The sequence below is a fragment of the Boeremia exigua genome (assembly GCF_020726555.1).
Source record: "Boeremia exigua strain MPI-SDFR-AT-0100 chromosome Unknown C7974scaffold_3, whole genome shotgun sequence".
Classification (NCBI taxonomy): domain Eukaryota; kingdom Fungi; phylum Ascomycota; class Dothideomycetes; order Pleosporales; family Didymellaceae; genus Boeremia; species Boeremia exigua.
In genome coordinates, this window is record NW_025763520.1 from 2986588 (window position 1) to 2999300 (window position 12713).

The window sequence follows — 12713 nt, forward strand, 5'->3', positions numbered from 1 at the left end:
TCCCCCGAGCAGCGTCTTCAGCAGACGGCCGTCGTTCTTCAGCAAGAGCACCAAGCACAAGCACAAGGCCTCGGCGCCCCCGACCCTGCTACTACCGGCCTTTGCGGAGCACCCGCCGCCGCCCGACCCTCCCTCGCCCGTCTCGCCGCCGCAGCGCGCCCTCTCCGTCAGCAGCGCCCGTGGCCTGCAGCTGCGCTCTCGCAGCGCCTCGCTGCGCTCTGCCTCGTCGCACCGCCGCCAAGCGTCCGCCTCGACCATGCACTCGGTCTCGTCGCCCGACAAGCCCGCCCCCGCTGCCCGCCCGACCCTCAGCATGGCCACCTTTGCCCGCAAGCCGCGCAGCAGCGACAGCGTCAAGGACCCCGACACCAAGTTCGCCGCCCAGCGCCAGCCCAGCATCGCCCTGGCCCCCGCTGCCCCGCTGCCCGCCCCCGGCAACCCGCACGCCGTGTTCCAGCACATCCACGAGCTGGCCTCGAAGCGCATCTCGACCCTGGACTACCTGCGCAAGGCGTGCGTCTGAGCTGCATGCGTGTCTGCCACCCGCTAACAAATCCAGCCACGAGGGCCGCATCTACTGGTTCAACACCTTGCTGTTCTCCAAGTCCGACCTGACGCGCCTGCCCTCGTTCACCCCGCGCGCCCAGTCGCGCCGCGCCACCCAGTACCTCCTCCTCGGCTTCTCGCTCCCTTCGATCCTCGACCTGCACGCCGCCGCCCCTGCCGACTACCTGCGCGCCCTCAACGCCCTGCTGCTCGAGTTCGAACAGTACCAGGCCGCGCACCCGACTGACGGCACCGCGCCCTCGCTGAGCCGCGCCCGCATCCCGCAGATGTTCAAGCGCGCGAACCTCGCCAAGGGGCGCCGCAGTTCCTCCGCGACCGGCGACTTCCCGCTGCTACTACCACAAGACGCGACCGACCCGCCGACCGACGATCTCGCCCCGGGCGAGTCGTATGTGTACCTGCAAACACCCTCGCTCCCCTTCGACCCCGATTTCTTCTCCACCTTCGCCAGCCTCTGCGATGTCCTCATCGACTGCTACACCAAGATGCTGAGCATGCTGAGCACCCCCGAGAGCGTCGTGCTCGCGGGCCAGGGCGTGCCGGGCGTCGTGGGCGATTTGTTCGCCAAGGCGGATGCGCGCGTGCGGAAGATTATCCTCGCGGGCATGGTGAGGGAGTTCGAGGAGAGTTGTCGCGCGGGCGTGCGGGGGGAGGTTGGGGGCGTCGGCAAGGTAGTGTTGGGGGGGCTGATGTAGGATTTTACGCTTTTTGATACCCGGAGTTTGTGCATTGGATGGTCTTGGGTGGTTTATGTAGTATTACACGATGTGATCGTGGTGGAGTTGTGCATTTTGCGCTTCACATAGACAGCATCAGGAGAACGCAGGCGCATGCGCGCTTCACTATTTGAATTACCTCGATCATCGTGGTTGCATTTCGCATCAGCGAGTCTCTGGCCACCCGTGCTCCATCCCCCTCGCGCATCGCATGCACGTCGTCAGACCGCCCCACCCGCCCCGCTGACTAACCGAGCTTTCGCGCTCCACAACCTCACCCACGCCGACGCCAACGCCATCACAGCACCAACACCAACAACACCAACAACGCCAACGCCGCCACCCTAGTCCCAGCCAATTGCTCCCCAGACGACTCCGCACATCCCCTCCAGTACCTCTGTCTTGCGAGGCAAGGAAATTAAACATAACCATGGACATCCGGCCCCTCCTCCCCTCGGACATCCCGCACGTGCAGCTCGCCAACATTACGAACTTGCCCGAGAACTATTTTTGCAAGTATTACTTGTATCATGCGATGAGTTGGCCGCAGTTGAGTTGGGTTGCTGTGGATGTGAGTTTTTCTTTCTTTTCTTGAATTGCGGATATTGCTGGTTGCATTGCGCTGTGGGAGTGAGGAGGGTTGGGAATGGGGGGAATGGGGGGAAAGGGAGAGGAGGGTAGAAGAGAGGAAACTGGCAAAATAGAGAGAAAACGACGGCGAGAGGAAGATGGGGAGATGGGGATGAGAAGGGAAAGAGGGGGATTAGAGAGAAGGGTGGGGTGAGAGAGAGGTGTGGGCAGGGAAGAAAGATGCGGGCAGATCTCACCTCCCCCGCAGCAAGAGCCGGAATCTACATCACCCCGAAAAAGCCGGATAGTAGGATTCAAAGAGACGGAAGCAAGACAAGAGACGGACCCCTTACCCCCCACTCACCCACCCCACCACCCTCTTCACCACCCTCCACCATCTCGTACTCGGAATACACATCCCTTCCAATGCTAAATGAAACAGGTCTCGCGCCCCCCCAAGACCCCCTACGACCCCCCCAAGATCGTCGGCTACGTCCTGGCCAAAATGGAGGAAGAGCCCGCCGACGGCATTCCGCACGGCCACATCACGTCGCTGAGCGTCATGCGCACGCACCGCCGGCTGGGGCTGGCCGAGAAGCTGATGCGGCAGAGTCGTACGTTGTCTCTCTCACGCAGCCTGCCTAGTCCACCCTCCCCCACGTGTCCCCCGGCCTCCCCCCAACACCACACCTCGAACCAATAACATTCACACCGATACTAACATATCTCCCAGAGCGCGCAATGGCCGAAACCTTCTCCGCCTCCTACGTCTCCCTACACGTCCGCATGTCCAACCTCGCCGCGCTGCATCTGTACCGCGAGACCCTCGGCTTCAGCGTCGAGAAGATCGAGGCCAAGTACTACGCCGACGGCGAGGACGCGTACAGCATGCGCATGGATTTGAGCAAGATCGAGCGGGACGAGATCGCGTATGATGATGGTAAGGAGGCGGGCGATGAGGGCGACGCGGTGGGGGACGAGGGGCAGGATGGGAAGGGGCTGCGGAAGGTCGCGATTGGGAGGCAGAGGGGGGTGCAGGATTTGGTCGAGGTGGTGGGGGGGAAGGAGGTTGCTGCGTAGAGCAGGCGGCTGCGTAGAGTGGCTGGGGCGGAGGGGGCTTGCAGCGGAGCGACTTACAGCGGGGCGACTCGCAGCGGAGCAGCTCAGTACGGTGCCGCGCACGCAGCGCGTATCCAGACACAGCACACGCCCCGGCCCGCCTCGCACGCCTCCACGCCCCTCCGGCACCGCACTCCCGCATCTCGACCCCGCCGGGCCGCGCAAGCCGCATGCGGCCCTGCGCACTCGATGGCATCGAGACGCTCGGCGACGCGTGCAGCTGGGCACATGTGCACGTATCGCTCTCCTGTATCTGTATGAACCACACAAAACACAAAACGAAATTAATTGGTTGAGGGAGATTGTGCTGTGTCTCATTCCCCGTGTGATGGACTGGGGTTTCTTGGCCCCTGGCTACTGGTGCCCTGGTACACTTACCTATCTACAGCGCAGCGCGGTGCCCCCCCCCCCCCCCCCCCCCCCCCCTTATCGACACAACGCACGAGACACAGTCGTCTCCCCTCTGTCATCTGCCCACGCGTCGCGTATGCCGCGCTACCAGCATTGTCTAGACACGCTGTGTTTAGGATCAGGAGTGCGGCACAATCACCGAGCATCGTTCAGTATTATCGAGCATTGTTGAGGTTTGTTAAGCATCGTTGAGCATCGCTAGGCAGCGTTGGGCATCGTGAAAGCATCGTGAAGCTTTATTCAGCACCCGCTCAGCAGCGTCGAGAGTCTATGGCCAAGCGCCGTACTGATTATATCGCAGTACCGTAGACTCGTGGAGTCGGGGTTGGAGGAGCGGTAGACGTGGGCTGAGACTTGGTCTTGGACGTGGTCTTGGACGTGGTCTTGAACATCATCTTACCCTTCCGCCTAGCCTCGATTCGATAAACCAATCGCTGTGCTGTGCTGTTCTGCTTCTACGTCTCTTGATCCCACGCATCTCAGTTCTCAGGTCCCCGGTTCTCGGGTCTCGCGATGCACATCGAAAACAGCACGCAGCGGCGCGTTGGGGGCCGTGTTCTCGCGTCCCGGGCGCGCTTTCCCTGGGCCGACATCTCGAGAGCACCGCTGTATGCTATTCTGTCCTCGGTCCTCCTGCTTCCCCGATCTCTGTTGTCCTTGATTTCGCAGCATCCCCGGCCGCAACATCCCCAACCGCTTCCCCGTCCATCTCGCGAGCTGCCTGCTACGCTATGACGAACCTACGTCCTCCTCCCTACCTCCAGGTCCTTTCTACCACGCAGCCCAAAGCACCCAGGGCAATCATCGCACTAATCACGGCAAGCGGTGTTTGGGATCGGGACTCGGGGTTCGGGAGAGGAACCAGGGGTCTTGGATAACGGAGTGTTTCGTGCCCTGTCTCGTGCCTTACCCCGTGCCCTTGTTCAGTGTTCAGTGTTCAGTGTTCAGTGCCCCACGTCCTGTGCCATATATTCTCTGCCCTCCAGCTGTGTCCCATCCCATGTCCTTGTCGATTTTCTAGTGTCTAGTGTCTAGTGTCTAGTGTCTAGTATCTAGTGTCTAGTATCTCGTGTTCAGTGTTCAGTGTTCAATATCCCTCACCCAGCGTCCCGTATCCAGTAGCCAACACCACGTCCAAAATCATATCAAGGATCGTGCTCGCGGCCCTGCACAGACGATCAAGACCTCTGTGTTGATGTAATCTGCGCGCCAACTGCGTACGAGTCACCAAGTCAGCTATGTATAAGTCAACTATGTACACGTCACCAAGTCAACTCTGTTTGGATTACCTCTGTACGCGTCACCCGCGCGAGTCGCCTCAGCATAAACACAGGCGAACCCACAGACAGCACATCCAGCAGCCACAGAACCACGGGATACTTAGGCCGGTGGCTAGTAGTTCGTAGGTACCAGGGAGTGTGCTATCTGCAGCCGGTAGCTAGTCTAGCTCCTGTCCTCTTCGTCCTCTTCGTCCTCTTCGTCCTCAAGGAAACAACAGATACGCAGCCACCTAGGTATCAGCACACGCCCCAGCGCGCCGAAAAGCAATGCATTACCGTGTAGTACGGAGAAGACGGGTGGAGTGTGCACACAGCCGGGTTCGGTGGACTGGCTGCGTGGGTAGGTATAGAGTGGTTGTGTTTGGTGGGGGCTCTTTGTGCTCTGTCTATACCTACTCTCCTCCTCTACTATAGCTACAATGGCAACCTTATATCCCTCTCCCCCACTACATCCTTCCAGCGACTACACTTCTAATCAAGTAGGTACTCCCAGTGCATCCACTATCTATCCCTATACCATAACAGCAGTACACAAATACTAACACAACTTAGCTATCCCGCGGGATAGCAGAGACCGCGGCTGAGAAATAAGGCGAGACAGACTGCTGCGTTTCTCCGTGAGACAGTTAGTAGTGGGAGGGTAGGTTGGAGTTGGACTGGTGGTTTGGAGCAGGTGGTGGTGCTTGTGTGGGTAGTAAGGGAGGCGCGTCTTGGAGTGTGGGTGTTGGAGGTAAGTCTTACGAGGGGGGGGGGGGGGGGGGGGTAAATAGGTAGAGAAGTAGTTAGAGCTGTTGTTTCATCTAGATTCCTAATTTCTGTCTTTTAGCTTTCGTTTTCTATTTCTTAGTTCTTGTTTTTTTGTGTCTTGTCTCTTGTCTCCTATTTCTTGTTGCTTGATTTACGCTTTGCCTATCCTGCAGATATGATACTACGTCTAGGTACAGCGAATTACCTTTCTATAGGCAGGAAAGATCGGGTGTAGTATAGAGAGGTGTTTAGGATCTAAGTGCCTAGGAGAGGTCTAGGGTAAGGGGAGTAGTTGTAGGATTTGGGCTTGATAGAGGCGTTAGTTTGTTCTAGCTAGTTCTGTTGGTACTGGGTTGGGTGTGTGGTATCTCGTACTTGGGCGTTTGTTTCTCGTTTCTCGTTTATTGTTTTCTGTTTCTCATTTTTTGTTTTCTGTTTCTCGTTTCTTGTTTTTATTTCTCATTTCTTGCTTCTCGTTTCGATCTTCGGTTCACTGCAGGCGTGGCTACGTCCGAGTATGGCCGATAAGCTTTGCGTGGACGCAAGAATTCATGCAGCCTCGAAGGATCCGACGCAGCGTCGAAGGATCAATGCAGACCTGAAGGATTCAGCGTGGCAGAGATCCGTTTGGATAATCTTGTTCCTTCTCCACCGCGAGCATGGTCCTGCGCCCGAGTACCGCCGACAAGGTTTTGATGCATTCGAACAGGACAGTCGTTGATTCGGTCGCTCTATCGGTCGCAGAACCTTACTGCAGGGCTTCTGATAAGCGATAAAGTATCGACACCCTATACGAGCATCGTTCATGCACGGTGACAACAGCTCTCGTCGGGCGCCGTTGTGCTACTGCACTGCACTGCACTGCACTGCGGTTCCTCGTAACGGCCGACCTGCAGAACGGTACCGGGATCTGGATAACAGCATTACTTTTTCATCACTGTTCATGCTCTGCCACCTCCTCTCCCCCCTCCAGTCCACTCCGCCTGAACACACCAGCCAGCCGCCGTGTCCACCAACCTAATCAATCCTCCGCCCAGACCACACCTTGCTTTTCCCCTCACCACCAACACCATGGACCTCAACGCCCAGATCCCAGCACCGCCTCTGACGTCGCCTTCCAGGCCCCACCTGCCAGGAAACCGTATTCCGCGGGCCACGAGCCGGAGCAAACCGCCGCGATCTAGACAGGCGCAAAAGCAAACGTCGGCACGGGCACAGCCGACTGCGGTGCGGAGACGCGCGCCGATCGCGCACTGGCGGCGATCGCGCGCGGCTGATTGGCTGCGACTCGCCGTGGCGCTTGCTGCCCTGTCGCCCGCTTGCGGGATCGACGAGCGCGGGACCTGGGTCCGATGCTGGCTACGTCGTCGCTTGGGCTATGGCGCTGCTGGTCGTCGACTTGGCCGGCGGGATGCACCTTCCTCTGCGATTCATGCACCTTCCTCACGGCCCATGCAACTCCCTGCGATTCGTGCGCCGTCGGTCCATGCACAGTTCCCACGGCCCATGTCGCTGCTCCCCGGCCTGGCGAGACCGCGTGGAAGACCCAAGTCATCGGGCCTACAGCTGGAGGTGGTGAGGGTGGGATCCCTGCGCGTTGATATAGCCTGCGTGTCGGTATAACCTATAGAAGGCTCCGCGGACCTGCGTGTTGTGAGAGATTGTCGGCATGGCGTATCGCGGGCGCCCCAGTAAGGGATGTGAGCCGTGTCGCGCGCGGAAGGTCAAGGTGAGCCCGTTGCTTTTGTAGACATATCTGGTGGAATACTGACTGACGGATGTAGTGCGACGAGACCAAGCCGGCATGTCGTCGCTGCCTCAAGGGCTCCCACGAGTGCCGGTACCGCGACCAGGGCGACCTGCTATTCAGAAACCAGACCGCGTTTGCGGCGCAAAGAGCCGAGGACTCCTGGCGGAAGAGAGCAAAGTGCCACCAGCGCACGCTCAGCGCGAGCAGCGACAGCCAGCAGTCGCCGGCGAGCGAGAGCATCTCGCCCGTGACGCGGACCCGGCAGGCATCCACCACCGACACCATCTACGAAGACCACGCCGACTACGGCGTCAGCATCTCCGCGCTGTCGCTCGTGCCGGAACTCGCCCCCGATCTGCGCCGCGCGGCGTACGAGCGCTTCCTCTACGACTTTGTGATCCTGGAGGCCCCGAACCGCCCCCCCGACGAGCCGTCCGACTCGCTGTGGAGCTTCATCCCCGTGCTGTATGAGCGGGCCGCCGCGGACTCGTGTGTGGCGACGATTGTGGACGCGGTCGCGTACGTCAACTTTGCGAATCGGTGCGATGCGCCGCATGCCGAGGCGCTGGGCGAGGAGTGTCTGGGGAAGGCGACGGTGCTGCTGTCGAAGATGATAGCGGACAAGAGGCTGGCGAGGACGGACGAGGCGCTGTGCTCGGTGTACCTGATGGGCGTGTATGAGGTAGGGTATCTTGGACATGTCCGGGACGCGCTGACTGGTGCAGAATATCAGCTCGCAGCAGCGGCAGGGGACGTACATCGCGCACTCCAATGGCGCGAATGCACTGGTCAATATGCGCTCGATCGAGGAGTTCTACAGCAACCCCGTGTCGGCGCGGCTGTACGAGGTCGCGTACTCGCAGATGGTTTGTTATTTCTACCTGTATGATTGATATAGCTGACTCCCCAGCTCCTCGGCAACCTCCACGCCGGCAAGCCGCCCCCCCTCCCCGTCAACGACGCCCTCAACGTGCGCCAGCACCTCCCCAGCATGTACAACCAAACCGGCATCTTCGTGATGCAGCTGATCCACCGCGAAGCCCGACTCCACGCCAAATGGCACGAAATCAAGCAATCCGCGCACCCCCCCACCACGCGCCGCGACCTGTCCGAGCTGCTCCAAGCCGCCCTGGACCTCGACGCGCAGTACCAGAACTGGGAAAACAACAAACCCGCCATCTGGGACTACTCCGCGACACCCAACACGCCCGCCACCCGCGCCACCTACCCGCGCGTCTGGCAGGCCCTCATCCTGGGTGCCCGCGGCGCCCCGCAGGAGATCCACGCCTACCCCAACCTCAAGCGCTGCTGGGTCTGGGGCTTCTACCGCACCAGCCGCATGTTCCTGCTGCGCGACCTGCTCGAGATGCTGAACTGGATGGCGCGGCTGCCCGCCGCCGACCCGCTCACCAACGCCCCGCTGCCGTCGCACTTTGCCTCGCCGTTCCCGCTCGCGGACCAGGTCGCCGCGGTCGGCTTCTCGCGCGCAGCGCTGCGGGCGCACCGCGTGCGCGCGACCGGCGCGCTGGTGGGCGTGATCGAGAAGAGTTGCTCCGCGATCCTGGGCAGCTTGACGGTCGAGGTGTACGGCAAGTGGGACGGGGACGTGATGGGGATGCGCGGGTACATCAACCTGTGGCCGCTGGGCATCATGGACGCGGTGCTGTGCTCCGGGCTGGTGCCGGACAGCAGTGCCGTCCCCACACACAGCAACCACGGCTACGGCAGAAACGGCAGCGTGGGCAGCGACACCAGCACCGGCTACACCATCACCCCCATCGCGGCCCTCAGCCCCGCCCCCGCCGTCCTCTCCGCGCCCCAAACCCCGCTCCCCGTCCCCGACGTCCTGACCCAGAACATGCACCACCCCTACCCCCCGATAACGCGCGACCCCAGCCTCGTCGCGCCGCGCAAAACACACATTTTCGACTCCTCGGCGCCGCACTACTACGACGCGCCGCCTGGTGACGAGACGGGGGCGGAGGAATTCGAAGAGGCGTGGGCGGCGCGCCGGGGCTCGAAGGACACACGGAACGGGCGCCGAGTGTCGGGATCGCGGCACACAGCGACCACAGCGCCCACAGCGACCACAGCGACCACAGCCCCCACAGCCACATCCACAGCAGTACGAGAAGTCGAGGGCATAGATATCCCCGCCCGCCGCCAGTGGCTCAACGCACTCCTGTACTACGGCGCCGTCGAGCTGGGGATCAAGAAGGGGCTGTATGTGCCTGTTACTGAGGGGTGGGTTGGTGTTGTGAGGGGGGTTGTGGAGGGGGCGTTGGGGGAGGGGGAGGGGGAGGGGGAGGGGTAGGTTCGGGGAGGGAGGGTTGGATGGGGGATGGATGGGGTGCGGGAGAGAGGGGAGGGGAGGAGAGTGGGATACGGCGGGAGTGGGGGTGTAATATGGGTGAATAGGGCGTAGGGGTTGGCAATGTGGAACGTGGAATATGGAAGCCAGATAGGCAGATAGGCAGATAGGCAGACAGAGGGAGAGGGAAACAGTACTATCAACCCGGAAAACACGGGCTAACCGCTTCATCTTCTACAAACCAATCCACGGCATCGACCGATGCAACGCTACATACTTGTGTATCACCGCAGGACTCCCAGAAGCGTGGCGAGCACGCGAGCAGAGCAGGACAGAGAAGCAGACGAGTGGACACGCAACCGAGAAGGCGGGTGTGCCATCCACAAACAAAGACAGCGACGCAGCAACGCAGCAACATAGCAAGACAGACTCAGAGCCACGACCACGCCCGACAACATGATACGCGGACGCTGGTGCAAAAGCCGCAGTATCCCAATCCAACGCCGAGACGCGGCGCGGCGTGGAAACGGAACTGTGGCGCACTGTGGCGCACTGCCCGTTCACGCCCTCGCAGACACGGCCTCATGTATAGTGCTGAGTATGATGCAGGGTACCACGGATCGCGGTCACTGATGGGGTTTATGCTTTCCTCGCTCCTCAGACCCTGGGTGGTTTGAAGAGTTCGAACAGTCCGATAGCTGGGTAGTCTGGCAGTCTGGCAGTCTGGTAGCATGGCAGCGCCACACCAACGCAGAATGTGTCGCTGGCTTATACTGGCAGATACAGACTTGCGACCGCAGTTCGCGTACTGGAGTCCGCGGCGATGTCGACTCGACTGGCCTCGACCCGACTCACCTCGACTCGACCCGACTCGATGCGACGCAGCGCAATCCAGAGTCAACACCCAACACCCAACAACCAACAACCGCCCCGTCGTGTCTGCGTCTACTCGCCTTACCTCACGCATCCAACCCGCTACCCGTCGAGGACTTATTCCATCGGTGTCTGCACAGCGTCCTAACAGTCCCCAGCCACAACAGTTCTTGACCTCGATGCACCGCATCGCCGCATACCTAGGTACTCTATCACTGGGCCCCAGTCTGCAGACTCGTGTCTACTCGCCTCTTCTCGCCTCGATGTTGTCGAGAGGCTGATGAGATGCGGTTGAAATGGCTGCGTGGCCAGTCCACTTGTGTAGACTGCTGCGCGTCGAGGACCGAATGAACGAGCGAGAGACCGAACGAACGAGCGAGAGAGAGCAAGAGATAGAGAGAGCAAGAGAGGTAGGGATGTACGAGGCGCAGCTTTTCCGTTGCACTTTTTATGAGTGCTATCTTGTCAACTTCCATAAAAAGTAAGATTCACACAGAAAAACCCCGCAGCTGCTTGAAATTCAAATCAGTTCTTCATAGTGACCCCCTAGAACCCGCCCCGTCTGCACAGTGTCCATTCCGTTCACACTTCCTCCCGCACAGTGTCTCTTCCATCCTAACCGGGCGGGATCTTCTCAGGATACGATGTAACGCTGCGACTCATGACAATGTGGCGTACGATGATGTGTAGCACTCCAACGCACACCATTCCAACGCGCACCACTGTATCCCAGAACCAATCCCCCGCGTCCAGCAGCCACCCCCCACCCCCCACCAGTCCCGGTGTCGCGCCGCAACGCTGCTGTCTCCTCGTGTGTGCATGGGAGCTCGTCGCGCGGTACTGAGGATCGGGGTACGCGTAGCAGTAGTTTCTGAGCGGTAGTCGAATCAAGGAAGGGCGTGGGATGCGTGTGGAGTCCGGCTGGGGCTCTGGGGCTCTGGGGTGGTAGGCGGTGGTAGGCGGTGGGTTGTCAGTGTCAGTGGGCTATCAGTGAGCTGTCGGTGTCAGTGTCAGTTCGCTATAATTTCGCCACCATTTTGCCATCATCTCAGTATCATTTCGCTATCATTCCACTATCAGTTCATCACCATCACAATGTATCTGGCAGCTACAACACGAACCCGCCTCCACCACCGTTTTTCTCGTTTTTCTCATTTTCTCACCTCGTGGGGTCTCATGTACCGCTGTGCATGCGTGGGTAGATTCAACGCGCTCCGCGCGCTTGTAACGTAGCCGCGAGGGCGGTGCGGAGCGAGGCGATGCGGTGCCGAGGGTCTGCCTAGCTGGCTCGTGGCGGTGTGTGTGGTGTTGAGTCGGTGGGAGGGAGAGCTGTGGGTATGGCGTGGCTGGGGGGAGTTGGGTAGGCGGCTGGGGCTGGCGGTGTTGTGTTGCTGCTTAGGTAGTCGGGGGAGTCACTTGGGGACGCGAAGAAGGGAAGGGAATGGCTTGTGATGTGGGGATGATGTCACGCGGGCATAGTGGGCTGGTGGGAAGTGCACAGTGAAGTGGGCAAAGTTGTGGTTTCGTGTCAATTCCAATTCTATCAATTGCTGACCGGCCGGTGAGTGTCAATGTGTGGTGCCGCTGAGCGGTGATCCTCCGCCTTCTTGCGGATTCCATCCATGTTTCTTTTTCCCTGTGTAGGTGGGGTTCTGTCCTCCTTGAAGGTGTCTCCGAAGCCGCAGCTCAGATCAGAGTCTGGTACTCAACGCGCAAGTCTTGGTCGCCGAAACAAGCTCGGACAGCCTTCTCGATCTCGAACTCGCCGTGACTCATATACTCGCAGGGAAGTACTACAGCCTCGAGGAGGGGCAACGCTTGGTGGAGGATCTGTCGGCATCGCAGCTCGACAGGTACGTGGCGGAACGTCCTCTTGTACGCGAGAACCATCCCCGCGACTGGCAACGACACGTACAGGGTGCGGACGTTGTTGAAGGCACGCCACTCCCTGCTCAGGCAGAAGACTAGCTCCTCCCAGTCGCAGCTGCTGTCGAGGTACAGCGCCGTAGTGCGACGGCCCCTGCACTCGTGGTACATCTGTCGGCAAGACAGAGAGATCCCGGTGGCTGGGCAGAGGGATCGCTGGTCTGCCGTGTAGTGGAGACAGTTCACTTCGTAGACGTTGTCGAGGATCTTCTCTCGGAGCTCGGTGGGGAGTCGGAGAAGGTTGGAGCTGAGTCGGTTGGACTCAGTCCTGGGGAGTTGTCAGTGAGCGTCATAAGATGTGTTTATATAGCAGTGACTTACAACCTGTCGCACGCAGCTGCCATCGAGGAGGCCATCGAAAACATGAAGTGTTGATTTGATGTGATGGTGTGATGAGGTGGAGATGGTGGTGGAGTGTTGGAGAGAAGGAAGAGGGACGCGAT

General features: G+C 60.0%; 3 protein-coding genes across 3 annotated transcripts; all 3 read left to right on the plus strand.

Annotated features, from left to right (window-relative positions):
- The first annotated feature begins 295 nt into the window (after nt 1-295).
- On the plus strand, nt 296-1435 carry C7974DRAFT_389281 (uncharacterized protein). Its single transcript, XM_046141347.1, has 2 exons — nt 296-513; nt 560-1435. The coding sequence occupies exons 1-2, from the start codon at nt 314-316 to the stop codon at nt 1260-1262; spliced, it is 903 nt and encodes a 300-aa protein (XP_046000857.1). The 5' UTR covers nt 296-313; the 3' UTR covers nt 1263-1435.
- Nucleotides 1436-1589: 154 nt separating this feature from the next.
- On the plus strand, nt 1590-3270 carry C7974DRAFT_354707 (N-acetyltransferase complex ARD1 subunit). Its single transcript, XM_046139557.1, has 3 exons — nt 1590-1854; nt 2296-2467; nt 2587-3270. Exons 1-3 carry the CDS (start codon nt 1714-1716, stop codon nt 2931-2933), a joined length of 660 nt encoding a protein of 219 aa, XP_046000858.1. The 5' UTR covers nt 1590-1713; the 3' UTR covers nt 2934-3270.
- A 3809-nt stretch (nt 3271-7079) lies between these two features.
- On the plus strand, nt 7080-9474 carry C7974DRAFT_410787 (uncharacterized protein; the record flags this gene model as incomplete). The annotated part of the gene is made up of 4 exons (XM_046143496.1): nt 7080-7139; nt 7195-7842; nt 7886-8026; nt 8071-9474. 4 exons carry the CDS (start codon nt 7080-7082, stop codon nt 9472-9474), a joined length of 2253 nt encoding a protein of 750 aa, XP_046000859.1.
- Between the last annotated feature and the right edge of the window lie 3239 nt (nt 9475-12713).